This window comes from Ceratotherium simum, chromosome 3, assembly GCF_057802395.1.
Source record: "Ceratotherium simum simum isolate JZ-2026a chromosome 3, ASM5780239v1, whole genome shotgun sequence".
Classification (NCBI taxonomy): Eukaryota; Metazoa; Chordata; class Mammalia; order Perissodactyla; family Rhinocerotidae; genus Ceratotherium; species Ceratotherium simum.
The window spans coordinates 96,832,337-96,849,410 of record NC_141902.1 but is presented as its reverse complement, the minus strand read 5'-3'; the positions used below and the strand labels follow the sequence as shown (position 1 = coordinate 96,849,410).

The 17,074-nt window shown below is 52.3% G+C and overlaps 2 protein-coding genes across 13 annotated transcripts in view; one reads left to right on the top strand and one right to left on the bottom strand.

The window, feature by feature from the left end:
• Window positions 1–1,093, top strand: part of IL16 (interleukin 16) — a 111,339-nt gene extending 110,246 nt beyond the window's left edge. For all 7 annotated transcript variants that reach the window (XM_087429037.1, XM_087429038.1, XM_087429036.1 and 4 more), the window contains one exon: window positions 614–1,093. In XM_087429037.1, coding sequence (XP_087285163.1) covers window positions 614–807 — 194 coding nt within the window. In that variant the 3' untranslated portion in view covers window positions 808–1,093. The remainder of the gene's footprint in view (window positions 1–613) is intronic.
• Window positions 1,094–2,471: 1,378 nt separating this feature from the next.
• STARD5 (StAR related lipid transfer domain containing 5) lies at window positions 2,472–15,945 on the bottom strand. Of its 6 annotated transcripts, XR_015551652.1 has the most exons (7): window positions 15,764–15,936; window positions 15,037–15,086; window positions 14,546–14,678; window positions 9,617–9,734; window positions 8,688–8,781; window positions 7,292–7,469; window positions 4,937–5,019 (listed from the first exon to the last, which is right to left on the bottom strand). XR_015551652.1 is itself a non-coding variant. In XM_004432000.3 (6 exons), the coding sequence occupies exons 1-6, from the start codon at window positions 15,860–15,862 to the stop codon at window positions 4,878–4,880; spliced, it is 636 nt and encodes a 211-aa protein (XP_004432057.1). In that variant the 5' UTR covers window positions 15,863–15,930; the 3' UTR covers window positions 2,472–4,877. The 6 variants fall into 6 exon arrangements, 5 of the variants coding, with proteins under 5 accessions (XP_004432057.1, XP_087285172.1, XP_087285169.1 ...); XM_004432000.3 differs by lacking the exon at window positions 7,292–7,469 and having other exon boundaries at window positions 2,472–5,019; window positions 15,764–15,930; XM_087429043.1 differs by lacking the exons at window positions 4,937–5,019; window positions 7,292–7,469 and adding an exon at window positions 5,026–5,680.
• Between the last annotated feature and the right edge of the window lie 1,129 nt (window positions 15,946–17,074).

Genomic DNA, 17,074 nt, shown 5'->3' with positions numbered 1-17,074 from the left:
TCATTGTGTCAAACGGATAGGAAACTTTCTTCTAACGTAAGTGGTAAAATAGCTCTCTTTCCATAAGCAGTTTTGAAAGAGTAGGAGCCATGTATGATTATGTCCTTTTCACATGGGCCAGGGGGCTTCTCCAGGCTGTTCAGAGCCAAAAGCACTGTGAAGACTGTCTCATGAAAATCTCACCAGCTCCCTTCCCAGGCCACCCACTGCCTGGCAACCTCCTTAAAAGGGGAGACGCCACATGTGAAGGGGGTGGGATGTTGGGGCAGGGTCCAAGGGAGCTTTGAGGAGGATTCAGTTCCTAGAGTCCTCTATGACCTTGGAAGTCTCCCTAGCCACGCTCTGGCTTGGAGCTCCCTGAAGTCTGCCTTTTCTGGAGACAGTGTGGGCGACACCTTTCCCAAAGGTGCAGAGAGCTGAAGCCTGGAGTGCCAACCTCTGAGTCACCATTTTATGAGATATCTCATTTCAGAACCCCCAACGAGCTCCCAAGGGTGGGGGACCCCGTTCGCTTCTGAGCTGTCCTGGCTCCTCAGAGACCAAGCATAGGGGGCAACTTTCCATGTTCCCCTCTGCCCTGTGGAACCCATTTTCTTCTTCTCCCTCCTCTCAGGGGCAGCCTCAGAACAGAGTGAGACAGTGCAGCCGGGAGATGAGATCTTACACCTGGCCGGCACTGCCGTGCAGGGCCTCACGCGGTTTGAAGCCTGGAACATCATCAAGGCGCTGCCTGATGGACCTGTCACGATTGTTATCAGGAGGAAAAGCCTTCAGTCCCAGGGGACCACAGCTGCTGGCGACTCCTAGGCAGAGCACCAACGCTGACGCCAAAGCCAACAGCACGCAGCTCCTCACAACTGCTCGTTCTCAGGGTCACTGCTAACCCACACCCACGTGGGGACAGCACCGGTGTGCCTCCTGGTGGCTGCTGCCCAGGTCTGGACCTTCTGGGACACCACCCAGTAAGAGGGTTGACCCAACAGTAAGGGCAGAGTCACATTGGGGTGACTGATACAAACTACAGACTATGTATAGAGAGAGCATGATGCTAATGTTGTGGTGCTGTAAATAAAATGGATATATTACAATTTGATCTGAAACCCATGTCCTGCTTTGCAGATTTTCTGAGTGCTATAACTGTGTAGCGATCCACCCCAAACAGCAGCATTTGTTTTTCTCGTGACTCTGCGATGTGGGCAGGGCTTGGAGGGGACAGTTCATCCTGCTCACTTGGTGTCAGCTGGAGCAACTCAAAGGCTGGGGGCTGGAACCACCTGGAGGTTGGTTCACTCATTCACCTGTCGGCTGGGAACCCAGCTGGGCGGTTGGCCTGAACACGCACAGGTGGCCTCTCCTTGTGGCCTGGGCTTCCCCACAACATGGTGGCTGGGTGCCCAGGACAAGTATCTCCAGAGAACGTAAGAGCCAGATGGGAGCTGCATCCTTTTTCTGACCTTGCCTCGGAAATCGAATAGCCTCACTCTGCTGTACTGTCAGTCAGAGCTGGCACAACGTACCAGGTTGAAGGGGAGGGGAAGAGTGCTGAGGCCATTTTTGGAAGATACAATCTGACACATTAAACATTTGCAAAACTGTTTTCGGTTGGGTTGGAGAAGTGCTCCTAGGGAAGGGTGGTACCCAGTGGTAGAGCAAGTAAACAAAGAGGAATACAGGTGAAACTCAGCATGGACAGGTGTGCCAACAGGATGCACCAGCACAGGGATGAGAGGGTAAATAAAATTGCTACCATTTACCTGCTGCGTGCCAAGCACTGTGTTGGTGGTAAGTGGACACTGTCTTGAGCACTCACAGCAGCGTCTATGGGGCGTGATGTGCCACTGTCTTGAGGGCACCAAGACCCAGAGGAAGTGACTCATCCAGCTGGTAAATGATGAGGCAGAGATGGAGTCCTTTCTTCTGTGATTTGTTAGAGACTAACAGGCCAAGAGGCTTTTAAGTGCAGAGCATTGTAGGGAAAATACTCCGAGTGCCTGACCAAAGGGATATTTGGTTTGGTCATCTCTCAATGCCTGACTGCCAAGCTCTGGATGAAGAAATGTACTAGCAACAACAGCCTTCCCTGCCCAGGCACCAGCTAGCCCTGCCCCAGCCCCTGCTCCTGTGAATGAAAATATGAGGAAGACCTGGCCAAGACCACAAACACAACTCGAAAAGTACTTGTTCCCAGGCCGGTGTCTACTAATGGGGACATGTTAACGTACTCTGGGAGCTTCTCCTGGGACCATAGGAAGCTAAGAATCTGTTTCCTGGCAGTGAACCCTTAGAACCCACCTGGGGTCTAATGTTCATGCAAGTCCCTTTAGTGATGTCATCACCGTGGGCGTCAGCTCTCTGGCCTATTCATCCTGAGAAATAGTGGGCTTAGAGTAGTCTGTGTCCTGCCTGTGGCCTCGTGTGTCCCATTCCGAATTTTGTCAAGCCCTAGAGCAGACAAGAACTTTGAGAGACCATTTGTGTCAGCTCTTTAGGTTTAATAGAAATGCCGAAGATGCACAGGATCTAACAATGAAAGATGTGACTCGATTCAACACCCACTCTGCAGGATCTCACTGTGCACCTGCCCAGGGCTGGGCAATGAGGCCACGGTGACTCAGAGGGCACACCCTGTCCCCACAATCTCACAGGTGTGCGCATAGTGACGACTCCTCTAATCAGGCAATTGTTTTGATCCCTTAGCAAGAGGCCAGGTGATGCATGTGGACCAGCCTGGGGAAGGAGAAAGTGGCTTTCCATCAGAACTGGGAGGGGGTGACATGGACGGGCACAGTGCCCGTGACAGACCTGGGACACGGAGAAAGCCTCCTTGGGAGACCAGGCAGACCAAGTGAGTGAGTGGGGCAAGGTGGTGTAAGAACTGGTGTAAGAACAGCGAAGGGTGAGCTCATGGGCCTCCCAGGGCCTCCTCTTGTCTCTGCAGGTCCCTCCCACCCCCAGCTTAAACTGGGCCCCTGAGGACGCTACCACTACCCAGGTTTCCAGCTTCCGGGCTGAGGGGGTCGTCAGGCCGGGAAGCAGCAAGAAGGTCCTAAAACGAAAGCTCATCCATTTGAGCCCATGATGCTGGGATTTACATGTGAGGTTTAGTTCTCCTCAGCCAGCTTCTTCAGAGCTGACAACAGGCACAGAAAACAATGCCTTTGAAAACAACGTTTTCAGTCATCCCCAAACACTGCCAACATCACAGCTAATAGTTGCGGATCCATGTTAACTCTCCATGAAAGTGAATCCACCCGAGGGCCTCTCCCAAGCAGCCCTAGTTCTTCACTTTGCACAGTATTTTACTGATTCATGCACAAGCTCATTTGTAGTGACTCGTAAGAAGCAGGCTACACTGGGATTGGTATTCATGTCCCTCTATTTTCTTTTAAAGATAAGTCAAAGCGCACAGACGTTAAGTGACTGTCCGAGAGCACAGTTTCTCGGTGGCAGGGCTTTGACCAGATTCATGTTTTCTGACTCCTAGTCCAGTGCTCAGACCAGTTTACCCCGATGCCAGCAGATGCACAATGCATCCAACAGGCCCAGGGAGACATGTCCTTGGGAGGCTGGCCTCCCGCCTGGCTAGATAGGGCTGCACAAGGTGGCCCCATCTTGGTAACACCCCCGCCTTCCGGCGTCTCCTGGGCTGGTATGCCCAGAATTGGCTGGACTTGGGATCAACTCATGAGGAGTTGATATAGAACAGTGCCAGGCACAAAGTAGGGACCCGATAAGTATTTACAGAATGAATGAATGAAATCTAAAGAAATTCAAGAGTCCAATGAAGATTTCTCGATGAGAAGAGGGAGTTAGCTGGATGATCTCGATGGCATGATGGTGGGATCTGTAGTCGCGCTGGAACACAGAAACAAGGGGGCTTTCTGCCCCTGGACACCGAGCTTTCATGTTTTGAAGCTTGCTCAGATCTTGGCACATTCAGGAGATGTCAACCCAGGACTGAAAGGTGGGGAAGCTATTATGACACAGGGGGAATGTTTTCCATTTGGAGGAGCGAAGGCCCTGGTCAGACAGTGCTGCTGGCGGGGTCCTGTCCTTCCACCCTTCCTGCTGACAGCAGCAGGGCCTGGAGGCCAGACGACTCCTGCCCCAGCCCTATTACAGAGGACAGAAGGCCAACGGCCTAGGAGCGAAGGCTCCTCAGAGTGCCGCCTGCCCGTGGGGCTCCCAGTTCTCACCCGGGGCTGAGGCTGCGGGTTTGGCCTGGGGCAGATTCAAACCACCTGGTGTCCCCGGCCAGGGGAACTTAACTCATGCAGGGAAAAAGAGAGAAAAACAACTGATTTGAATTGAAGAGACAATAAAAGGAATATTGAAAGTATTTTTCCTTAATGCTTGTCTAATTGTTTTAAACCATCATTTGGCAAGTTGACATCTTTTTAAGAGGGAAAATGTGGCCCAGCGTTATCAGAAAAATGTATACAGGGATCTGTGGCACCAGTCTCGGAGCTCTGGATGCTAAAAAGGCAGCAGAGCTAGGTTTTCAGTATTGATGGTGATTCTTTTTGACAAACGGAAACGTGGTCTCTGGGAGCCACTGGCATATAAAGGCTTTGGACCTGAGGGCATCACACGATGCCCAGGCTGAGCCCCCGTCAGGTGGCTGGAGGCCTGGGTCCACCCTGCCGGAGGAGGGTGTTTGCATAGTCAGCAGAGCGTGGAGCACGTGACCAGCTCCCCCCACACCAGCCCTGAGCGGAAGCAGGAGCAGAAGGGAGGCTGCCTCCAGCTGGTGTTCTCGAGATGGGCTGTCCACTAGGAGGTTCCGAAGGGTGCAAACGGGCCCTCGGGTTCTCGCAGGCTCTCCAGTGTCCCAACGAGTCGTGGCAGTTCTTGGCCGACAAATAAGAACATCAGTCTCAGAACTTCCTCACCGCCTTCTGAAGGTTGCTGTAAAACCCGGCCATACTGCGGGGGAAGAAGGAGTCCACCACGCTCTGCGGGAGGTAACCGCTGAGGTCAGTCTGGAAGAAGGTGACCAGGTTGGTCTTGTTGGGCTCCCTGTGAAAGAACAGCGGAGCTGCGTTATGCACCTGGGGCAGAGGTATTGGGGCCAGGTGTCAGGACAGGGGAGGAGCAGCCAGCCCAGGAGAAACGGCCATTACACAGAGATTCTGTCTACTCCCTTGCTGAGTTCACCGCCCAGGGGTCCCCTCTGGACCAGCTTGTTTTCAGGAGGGGACATATGTTCTCTTATTGATGCCTTCCACAGCCCTGCCAGGCTGTCAAGCAGGCAGGAGGCCCCACTTCCAGCCCACGAAGGTCGTTAGTTCCCTGTGCCTCGACTCCTTCGGCAAAGGCTTTTGGAGAACTCACTCTGTGCCACACCCTGGAAGGAACACACACAGAAGCTGCCCCCTTCCATTTCGGGCAGCGGTTCTCCAAACGCTCTGCGAACTCCTAGGGGTTCCTATGACCCTTTCAAGGGGTCTGCAAGGTCAAAGCCATTCTCATAACAGCACCAAGATGGGATCTGCCTTCTTCACTCTCATCTTCTTGGGAGAGGACTTCACTGTCTTCACTGGTGCAAACTTCCCAACGGTCAAGACAAAGGCGTGGGCTTTCCTGAGGCCATTTGGCATTTTACTTGAACAGCACTGTCAACAGCAGCAGAATCTCACCAGGAACCCAAGCAGGATGGCCCCGGCCCATCAAACGCTTCCTGACATCACAGAGGTCAAGGGCTTAGAAGTGGGGACCCTTTAGAACCCTGCCCCCTCCCAGGTGCACAGATAGGGCGGCTGAGACCCCGAGAGGGGCAGCGGCCAGCAGATGCACAGCAGTGCAGGACAGAACGTGCTGCTCTGTGCAGTGGTTTTTCTCCTCTGCTCGTGCCGTCTCTGCACAGAGCATGGACTCTGGGGGAAGGGACTTCCTTACATCTCAAAGCCTCAGCATCATCCGGACTCCAACCCTTGTTCACCAACCCCTGCCCACTCCACCTTTCCAGGGACCTTCTCTCTCCTCTCTGCTCCCCTTCCCACTGGGCTAACTCAAGCCCTTCTATCTCTCAGTGGTGTCTTCTTTAGACTGGAAACATGAACAAGTAAAGGAGAAATGTTGTTCAGTGACCATACTTTCCTCTGGGGCAGCACCAGGCTTGTAGGAGGTGAACACACGACAGAGTGTGTGGAAGAGGCAAACTCGATACATTAGAGAGTGGCCACGGGGAACAGTGGTTCCTGCTTGTACATCGTTAACAGAATGGGCAAAAGGGGACTCTGAGAGGTGTTGGAGTCACCTGGTCCCTCACAGAGGAGGCTGGGATAGATGATGGTGGCTATCACTGTCTGTTGCAAGGATTAAAGAGAGCAAATGCGTAGAGCACTGAGCACACCTCCTGAGCACAGAGCAAGCGCTCAACAAATGAGAAGATCATGCTGCCTGACGACAAACGCAGAGCCCCACCTTGAGGACAACCAGGACCCAGCAGCTGCCCCCTCTCCACTGCAGCCGCTGAGCTCAGTCCCCACCCCCTCTCGCCAAGGCACCGCCTCGCCTCCTAACTGGTCCCCTTGCTCTCTCAAGAGCGCTTTCTCTCTTGATTCATCACAGCACTTAAAACCCAACTCCCACCACATCCTGCTCAAAACTCTCCAATTGTTCCCATTTTATTCAAGTCTTCACTATGGCCCACAAGGCCCTACAAGGTGTGGCCCCTGCTACTTCGTTGACCAAAGCTCCTAGCCTCTCCCCCTGCTCACTCTGATCCAGTACGACAGCCTCCATGCTGCTCCCTAAATGTCTCACACCATCCCGTCTCAGGGACTTGGGACCACTCATCCTCCGCCAGCAACGCTCTTCCCACTGATACGCCCAAGGCTCCCCCCATTTTGCGTTGCTTAAATTTTATCAGGGAGGCCTCTGATGCACCCCTAAATGCCTCACTTCCCTGGCACCTTTATCTGGCTTGAGTTTCCTGCAAAGCACTTAACGGCTGAGGATTCCAGTGTGTACGTCTGATACCATGATTGTGTTTGTGTTTTGACTGTCTCCCCTGCTCCCACTAGAATCTAAGCTCCAAGAGGGCAGACACTTCATCTGTTTGGAGGGGTCAATATCCAGGTTAAGAGCACAGATTCTGGAGTCAGATGCCTGGGTTTAAATTGTGGCTCTATCACTTCCTGGCTGTGTGATCTTGAGTAAGTAACATCACCTCTCTGTGCTCCAGAGTCCTTATCTAAAAATTGGGGATAATGACAGTACCTTACAGTTGTTGTAAGAATAAAAATGAGTTAACTGATAAAAGTGCTTGGAACAGTGCCTGACATACAGCAGTGCTGTGTGAGGTTTGCTGCGGCTGCTGCTATTCCTAAAGTCATCTGTTGAGTCCACAGCGTCGAGAACAGACCCACATTCATAGGATGACGGGAATCACCATCGGCAGAGGTTTCGGATCCCGTCGTCGTGAGAATAACTCTGCACATGGCAGACTCCGGCAGGAAGCGTTACTGGGACATAAAATGCTTTCAATCAGGCCGAGTCAAAACCTCCACAATAGCTGGTTTTGTGGGCCCCTTCTGGCCCCAACCACCCCATCTGCAAAGTCCGCGCAGTCACCTTTGCTACCTGACAGGAGGCGGGACGGTACTCACCCTACTGCGTGTTCTCCCAAAAGAATTCAGCCATGGAATCAGCCCCTAAGGAGAAAAGGCTTGGCCTGCTCCCTGCAAGTTCCTCTGTACAAGTACAGGTGTGTGTGTGTGTGTGTGGGTGGGTGTGTGATGAGGGTACAGGTGTAGGTGTGTGCGTGTGTGCGCATGCACATGTGTGCGTGCACGATGAGTGGCAGTGTGTTGGAGCCCCAGCTATGCTATTTCCAAACTCAGATTAACATAAGTTTCCACAAGATGTTTGAAAAGGCAGCTTAGCAAAAAGTGTTAGCCGGAGGCGCTGGATCTGGGTTTTAGCAAAATGCTGCAGCCCCCAGGCGCTCCTCCCGGGACGGTGTGGTGAAGGGAGACACTTGCCCTCCTGGGGTCTGTTCACGACTGCAGGCTTATGCTGGGACACGCCCTCAGTGTCGACCTGGGTGGTTCCCAGGATAAACTCGGACCTTCAGGTTATTATTACACAGAACGTTCCAGGTAAAAACCTGGCTGTGATCTGTGAGAAAACGGGGACGGAACCGTTCCTGGGCTCAGCTGTGGGGCTGACTCACGCTGTGCTCTCAGAATCTGCTTTAGCCCCTGAGCGCCTGCACCCCACTCCTCGTGCGGGGGACAAGCCCTGTGCGGATGTCGGGGCACAGCTAACCCCTCAGCTGCTCCAGGCTGGTGGATGGAGCTCAGAGAACACGGAAAAGACCTGCTGCTCAGGCACTGCACGGCCAGCCTGTGACCCCGCACAGATCACGTAAGCTCCCTGAACCTCAGCTTCCTCGTCTGCTAAAGGGGACCAGCACATCTGCCAGCCTGCCTGGGGCTTGAGGAGGGGTCCTTGCATCAACAATAATAACGCCTCCCCACAGCTCTTTCCCACGGGCCTAGGACGCTTGTGTATTACGTCACTTACGTGTATGACGGTGCTTTGTAACGGCAAGTCCTAAAGAGCTGTGAGGCGTCTTGATCATCACGAACCACAACTAACATGCCCGTTCAACAGAAGGTCCACGGCTAAGCCACAGTGAAGTCTGGGGCGTGTAATCCGGTCTAGGACATCATGCTTACCCTGGCACAGGTTCACAGAAGCAGCCACAAGGATGGTTAAATCCTCTCACGTAGCCTGGCTTCGGGGGACACAAGGGATGCTCCACGTTGGTAGCTGGAAGACAGAGCAAGATGGTCAGTGAGCTACAACTTCAGACAGTTGGGCCACTGCCGCTGAAGGGCCTTACTGGCGCCCACACTGCATGCAGACCCAATCAGCTGGGGCCTGAGGACTCGGCCAGGGGACCCTGCCACTCGGCCCTGAGCCCCTCCTACCCCCGGCCCACTTCCCTTAAGCTCACACACATACACACACATATGCTCACAAACTCACACACCCACATCACACACACGCACACACACAGACACACATGCAAACACGTTCACAGCTTCCCCAAACGTGCCAGAGTATTAGGGAAAAGAGCATTTCAGAATGGAATGCTTGCGTAGGAGGAGGAGGGTATCTCTGAAATCTCAGCCAACAGAGGTGTGTGTGTATCCACCTTCAGCCTCCATGGGGAGCATTCAGAGGGCAGCAGGGGCTGCAGCTTTCAGAAGGCACCATAAAACGCAAGCGGCAGGAACTCTGCTCCTCGCTCTCTCAGGAAGGCGCCCGTGGTTCAGGGACTCACCGCACCCGGGGGTTCTGAGAAGCCAAAGTGTAGCCTGCGTGTCTAGGGCACAAACCATGAGCCTCAGCAGAAATAAAAAGGGGTGCTGACCAAATCTGTGACTGAAAACTAAAGTTACTAGCATGTGACTCTCCCACCTGAGCCCTCCACGGCACAGAACCCCCAAACCCGGCAAGGCGAGGCACATGCAGAGACGGGGACCCAGGCTGAGTCCCCTGGTGACTTCCAGCTGGGCGGCTTCCCTGGAGGAGCTGAGCGGGTGTGGAGAAAGAGCCCAACGTCCCAGGAAGGCCCTGCGGCGCCCCGGCTGTCACTCACCGTTGGAACTGATAGTCCCATCCTCATACTTCTTGACCAGCGCCACATCCACAAAGTCTCTGGGAGAAATGAGCTTCATGGCGGCTGAGGGAGTGGCAGTTCTGGTTATGCACAGTGTCTGCCAAAGCAAAGGGGAGTCCAGGTGCATCTGATGGCCAGGCATCTTCTCCCACCACTACCCCACTTTGCGCTCATCAACCCCTGCCTATACCCCAGGGTCTGGAACACGCGAATAGCATGGACAGCAGGAGGGCGCTGTGAACTGGAGGGTCTAGAGTGCAGCCTCCATGTCACTGCAATACACCCGGTTGTAAAACCTACGGCTGTGACATGGCTGCCCATGGCTGATGAGGCCATTCTGAGCTTCTGTCTCAAAAGATTACAGGAGCTGCTATTGATTGAGCAGCTGGTAAGAGCCTGGCTGGACAAAGCTCTGTTGTCCCTCACATTGTGAGACATAGGTACCATTAACCCATGCGATAGGTGAGGAAACTGAGGCTTGGAGAGATGAAGGAATTCACCCTAAAGCTAGTGGCGGAGACATGATTTGAAGAGGGCCAGGCCAAGGGCAAGGCAAGAGAGGCCACTCCTTTCTAAGGCTGACCCTGCGCTTGCCCAGCCCTGTGAGCAGTACCTCCTTAAATGTGTGTCCTGGGCAGCTTTCTGCTTTCCCCTAGTCCCGGTCCTGGGGGGAGCACCCCTTGAACCTCACATCTCAGAATATCCCAAGTCCACTTTCCCACTTTGTAAGCCAAGACACCGCAAACCCGTCCTGTGCTTTACCCGTTCCCCGCCCCCAGCAGGGCCCCCGCTCTCTCAAGGTCACAGTGGAGAAGCACAAGTCAGGCCCCAAGTCAGGCCCGCGGCCGGGACAGGCCTAGGAGACGCCTGGTGGCGGGCGAGGAGGGACTGGAAAAAGTCTCTGTCTTCTCCCTTTGGGTATTAAGACTCGTGGCACCGTGTGTTGCCGAGAAGCTTTTGACCTTGGGGTCCGAGTCTTCAAGGTGGGCGTGTGATCCCAGGAGCACTTGAGCGCTTTCCAGTGGGCGCACTGGGGACCAATGTCCAGACGACGCCACACCCATGTCCTTCTTCCTAAAACGACCTGCCTGTGAACGGGCGGCATCTTGATGCAGGTTCTCCTCTCCCACTTGAAAAAAGGCACCACAGACCCCATCCCTCTGGAATCTTCCTACCACACACTGTCCCAGGGTGTAAAATCCCCCAGGTGCCAATGGGACACTTAGGGATGCTGATTTCAATATTTAATCAAGGCACTACACGCTGGAGTGAGAACTTCCTGTTTTCCCCTCTGAAGCATATTCTTCTTAAAGGCTCAAGTTTGCTGTTAGAAACAAGGTAACTTTGCCTTCTCTGAATTCTAATATTTTGTAGTAGGAATGGCAAAAATGATGACAAAAATATTTTTTTTTAATAACTATACGGTTCCCACTCCTTACTGCTGCTGCAAAACATGTCATTCCCGAAGGAGCGTCTGGAGACCAAGATGAAGACACCACTGGTAAGAAACACATGGTACAAATGCAACACACTCACGGCACGGCTGTGTCTTGTCTGCCCATCCATCCATCTTAGAATTAAAATATTTGAGATTTGTCAAAATCATGTTGGTAAATACCAATCTGCAAGGAAGGGCCCTTTCTCTGTATTTTCATTGTTTCACTAAATGATAAGCAGCCACCACCTGTCAGCTGCTTCTGCTTTTTGGGAACTTAAGCTTACTCTGTGTTTTCCTTTCTTTGCAGTTAGCGTCTGTTGAAGGCTGTATCTTTCTAGCAGTAAGTCAGATCTTTTCATGGACACATGAATTAATTAGAAAAAGACCTCCCATTCACCTCAATGAGAGACGTAAAATATTTTTTTGGGGGGCCAGCCCAGTGGCGTGGTGGTTAAATTCAGCACACTCTGCTTTAGTGGTCCAGGGTTCACGGGTGTGAACTTATACCAGGCGTGGACTTACACTACTCATCAAGTCATGCTGTGGAGGCATCCCACACACAAAATAGAGGAAGATGGGCACAGATGTTAGCTCAGAGCCACTCTTCCTCAGCAAAAAAAAAAAAAAAAAAAAAAGAGGCAACAGGTGTTAGCTTAGGGCAACTCTTTCTCACTAAAAAAAAAACCCTTTACTTTTTATGTTTGATAGCCCTTCATCAACATTTGTAATATAATCATATTTTAATAAATTATACTCATATCTCAGTCCAGACTTTTTTTTAACACTTAGAGTCTTATGGTCACGGGAACTACATGATTTTTAAAAATTTAATTTCAATTTATATACATATTCATGATGCAGGATGATGACTTTTAAGAATAAACATATTAGGATAAAATTCAGTAGGCTACATGGAATCTGAAACTTGAGTTCAAAGAAAAAACAACATAAAACTTCTGACTATTTAAGAAAAATTTGTTCATGTATTTTTAAAATGGATAATGGTAAATAAAAATTCACATTGTTTAGGTACATCTAAAAGAAGGATGTCATCATTTTGTTGAAAATTGCCAGATTTATTACATGTTAAAAATTACATGCTTTGCAATTTATGATGAAAATTTTAGATATGTCAACTAGATGTGTGAGGATGATGTATATTTCTCAAAAACCTGTTGGAGGTATGCAAGCAAAAAGTTTGAACGCTGTTGCACTAGAGGACTAATGGGGTCAAGCAGGGTACGGGGTGGGGGCTGCTCTGGGCTGACACTGGCTCAGCCTTCAGGAAACTGGGTGCCAGGGACTGAGGGTCCTGTGCAGCCTGGTTCAGCGGCCCCACACAGGGAAGCAGGCACGATCCTCCGGGGATGAACCACGGTGCTCAGAGGAGGACCTGCAGCATCACCCAGCAAACCCACCAGCAAGTTGGCCCAGAAGGCAAGAACAGGCACTGAGGCAGAACTCAGCCCAGGTGCGCGCCCAGCTGTCTGAGCACCAGCAGGCTCGGGACAGTGCGGTGGCTACAAAGGAGCAGGGACGAAAACACCCCTGTGGGGCTCTGAGAGATCAGGGCAGTGGATCCAGAGCTGGGCTGAGGGCTGGGGGTCACGAAGAGGCTGGGAGCCTGGAGATCTGGAGTCACCAGCAGGCTCTTGGAGCCCGCTCTGCCATTCACTACCTGTGTGAGCTTGGGTACCTCTCTTGACCTCTGTAAAACCGTTTCCTTCCCAAGGGGTTCAGCTGAAATGCTTTGAGCATGCAGCATGGTGTAAAAGGACTCAGTAAACGCCAGTGCTTGTCATTTTCATCATCATCACGGCAGCTCAGTGTCCTCCCACAACTCCCTGGGCCTTTCATTCTCTCTCACGTCCCACCACTCACTATATCAGACAAAGAAGTCTAAACACGCTGAAAAAATGCAGCCATTTTACTTTCCAGAAGAAAATTCTATATACAATCATTCTGTTATTACATTTGTATTACGTTTGAAAGGGCAATAACCCATGTTTCCCCAACTTCAAGCATTTGTATATAATTATTTGCACACTGTCTTCACAATTTTTTGCTATCTCTGGTAACACCTGCTGTTATTCACTGAATATTTTTCTCTAAATGTTCTCACTTTTTAAAACTTAGATAAATCTATTTTAAAAGGAAGTTATTTACCTATCAGAAACGAAAAAAAAAGTATGACTTGGCATGCATAAAAGGCAACTGCAAAATGTACGTAAGAGGGATGATTAGATTCTGAACCTAATTCTGAGCCCAGGCCAGCTGTTTAGTTATAAAGGAGATTGGCAGGTGTTAAACAGGTGTCAAGGGCACATTAGCACCCGACTGAGACTCTCCCCTTCAAGTTGTCAGAGAGATTAAAGAAGAACTGAAATGGGATGACCTCAGGATGTGTGATTCAATTTCACAGTTGACTGTCTAGGACCTAATATCACCTTTTGTACCCCAGGGCTACGTGTCCTATCCTTCAGGAAACACGGGCACAAACTCTTGCGAGAATGAACTGGGAATGAACTAAAATATGAATTCTTGGTCAAGGCTGAGATCACCTGGGTCCTACCAACTGACCAGTAAAGCACTGCAGCCTGAAGCTTCACACCACCACCTGCATCAACACCCAGAGGCGGCCCTGTCCACAGGCGCCAAAATCAAGACACCATTCAAATCAAACAGGTTGGCAACATTTCTCCAGGGCGACTTTCTTACTAGTTTTGGCTCTGACTTCTTTTTCTTCTTAACTTCTATAATCAAAATAAGGTGGGTTTGTAATGCTACAGAGGATCCCAGGACAGGACAATCCAGATCTGCGCTGTCTAATATGGTAGCTGCTAGCTCCCTATGGCTATTTAAATTTACACTGAGAGTAATGAAAATTAACAATCCATTTCTTCCAACTAAGCACCTTTCAAATGCCCTGTGGCCACACGGGGCTAGTGGCTCCTGCACTGGCTGGCACAGTTACAGAACATTTCCATCGCTGCAGAAAGTTTTGCCAGGAAGTGCTGGCCTAGAACATGGCCATTTCCCAACGGAGAGACTGTAATGCAGCAGCTGCCACCTGGCACAGCCCCACAGCTGGCAGAGAACCCCAACTCTTCAGCCAGGACTCTCAATTCATTATCATGGCCCCATTAAGGAGCAACATTTCAAATTAGAGCTGATGGGTCAAACCTGGGCCCCGCCTCAGCATCCTCAGAGCTCACGTGCACTCTGCACTCCTCCCTCAGATGCTGTGTGTCTCTCAGCTCTGTTTAGGGCATCTCTACCTCTCTGAGTCACACTGTTTCCCACCTGTACCTGAGCCAAGCTGGGTTTGAGTGTTGCAAGCGGCAGGCAGCCTGTGTTCGCTGGGCACCAGGCATTTGAAGGGTATTCTTGCCAAGAGGTGTCACTGACCCCCTCCAGAGGGGACAGGGTCAGGTTACCGTCTAGGGATAACCGTGCTTGGAAAGACTTACATCAGTGATGCTTTGGATAATTTCAAAACGGGACACATTTTCATCCCACTGCTCTCTTAGGCTCCCAGCAACTGGCTTTATGCAGTCCCACACCTTCTCTGGTGTCCCCTTCACAATGCCTTCTCCTCGGTACCTGGAGCACAAAAAAGAATGTGACCCCAAGGCATCAATCCAACTTGTTTATCATCCTGGGATTATATATGAGGACTAGATGCCGTGTCCATCATCCCTCGTTAGGACAGCCTTCCAGAGAAGGGGCTGAAATTCACCAGCCCACCTTCCCTCAGGCCTGCAGGAATGGATGGTAAGTTTTCACAAGAATATGGTTTGCTGGAAATGATTTAGTTAAGAACAGAAGCTTTTCTGGGGGATAACTGGAGAGTTGATTCCAGGGTGCTAGGGTTGATCGGAATCTTTTAGGAAGCAAAAGCACAGAGATGTCAGGAAGGGCTCGGCACCTCTGACAAGCTTTGAACAAGGTGTACACTTACAGATTCCCTGGAAACTCCACAGATGGCCTCCAGGAAACTGAAACTCCGTTCTGTCAAAAGGCACAGAATCGCAGAATTTTAGAGCTAGAAGGGCTCTGGGAGATCGCCTGGCCCAGCCCCCCGTTCCACGGAAGAGCAGCCGAGAGCCTCACGAGACGGGATTCTCCGAGGTGACCCCCTGACATGTGGCGGAGCGAGGACCAGTCCTGGACAAAGCTGCCCCAGGAGAACGGGATGGAGAAAGGGGCCCTAACTCGCTGACTCCCAACAGTTCTGGGTGGTTTTCCAAACAACTTAAAAGCCACTATGCATTTTGTTTCCTCCAGCAATTTAGGTGTATTTGTTAAAAATCAGAAGTTTCAAGTGAGCAAAACTATTCCCATGCCCCCCTCCCAGGAACGCAAAGAAAGGTGCTCCTGCTATGATGACGGAGCGAAGACTTCGGAGCCCGGTTTCCGGCTCCAATCCCAACCACCATTTACCAGCCGGTAACCTTGCGCACGTCCTTCAATGAAAGGGACGGCTACTTACCTCCCGGGGTCATCGTGTGCACACCGCGCCCAATACTTTTTAAGGAAACAACCCCTAATGGAATCGCCTCCTCAACCCAGCTCCGGAGGTTGGAGTGCAGAAAACAGCGGGGAGAGGAGGAGCCTGGGGGCTTCAGGGACGCCGGACCCAGGCAGCAAAGGCCCCGTGACCCCTTCCCGCCCACTTCCTCACTCACGCCTTCCCGGCAGATCTTCCAGCCTGACTTGTCTCGCCGGTACTGGAGCACCTTCTCGGCCACCGCCTCGCTTATCTGCGCGGCCAGCGCCGGGTCCATGGCGCCGAGAGCTGCGCGGGGCCGCAGGGATGCCGGAGGGATGAGCGGCGGCGGCCCGCACCTGGATCACGGCGGCCGGAAAGCCCGGGCCGGGCGGGGCCCGGAGCCCCGCTCCTAGCCCCGCCCCGGCCCCGGATTGGCCCGGGCCGTCAGGCGGGCCCCGCCCCGCTCTGAGATTGGCAGGGACGAAGGTCCCGGGATCAGGCTCCGCAGGAGGCGTCACAGCCGGGCCGGCCCAAGGCGCGCCCTGAACGGTCGTGCGGGGTCCGCCTCCCGCCCGGCCGGCTCTGGGCGGGGCCCTGGGGCGCCTGCGCTCGGCGAGGGCCCGCAGTGGAGAGCCAGGTGGGCCAGGCCGGGTTACGGACAACGTCCTAGGATTGCGTAGGGACCTCGGACTTTTGCCCGAAGTGCACAGAGCCTTCAGCCAGACTTGCAGCAGAAATAACCTTCCGGGCGGCGGTGGCAGGAGTGGGAGAGGGGGTGGAGACTGGGAGGCCGGTTAGGAGACTGCCCCGATAGTGGAGCGACGGGGGCGGCCTGGAGCAGGGGGTGGGCGGTGGGGGTGGAGAGAGGAGCACCCATCGTAGAGGATTCAGAAGATATCTGCGGCGATGTGGAGGCGGCAGGAGGAGGAAGCATCAGGACTCCCACCTTCTGGCTTGGCCCCTGGTGGCTTAGCTGGGATGGAGAAGGGACAGGCTTGAGGGAGAACAGGAGTGTTCAGTTCTGGGCGTGTGTAGTTGGAGGTGCCTGAAAGACCTCCCGGTGGAGATGGACGGGAGGCGGCTGGGAGAGACCTAGGCTCTAGATGAGAGGGCGGAGTTCTCTGCACCCAGGTGGCCTCCAGTTTGGGGAGTGGCTGGGGTCACATCCCCCGAATGTGAATGGCAAAGGCAGCCGCGGTTTCCTCCTCTTCAGCGCTGTAACCAACTAAATATTTGAAAAGGGCAACACTGAGTTCTGTTTGTTTTCTATTTTGTGTGCTTATTGTTTCCTTTAAAGGTTTTAAAAAATGGTGTAAACGAAGTGACTACTTGAAAACCCTTTTTGGAAGATGTGTTGGGCCGGCAAGTTGTAAAGCCCTGGATGGGGAATTAGGGAGTCCAAGTTCTAGACCCAGTTTCACCACTATTCCCTGTGTGGTTTTGGGCAAGTCACTCTCTGAGCCTCAGTTTGCTCCAAGATGAAATGGGACAATAATAAATGTCTTCC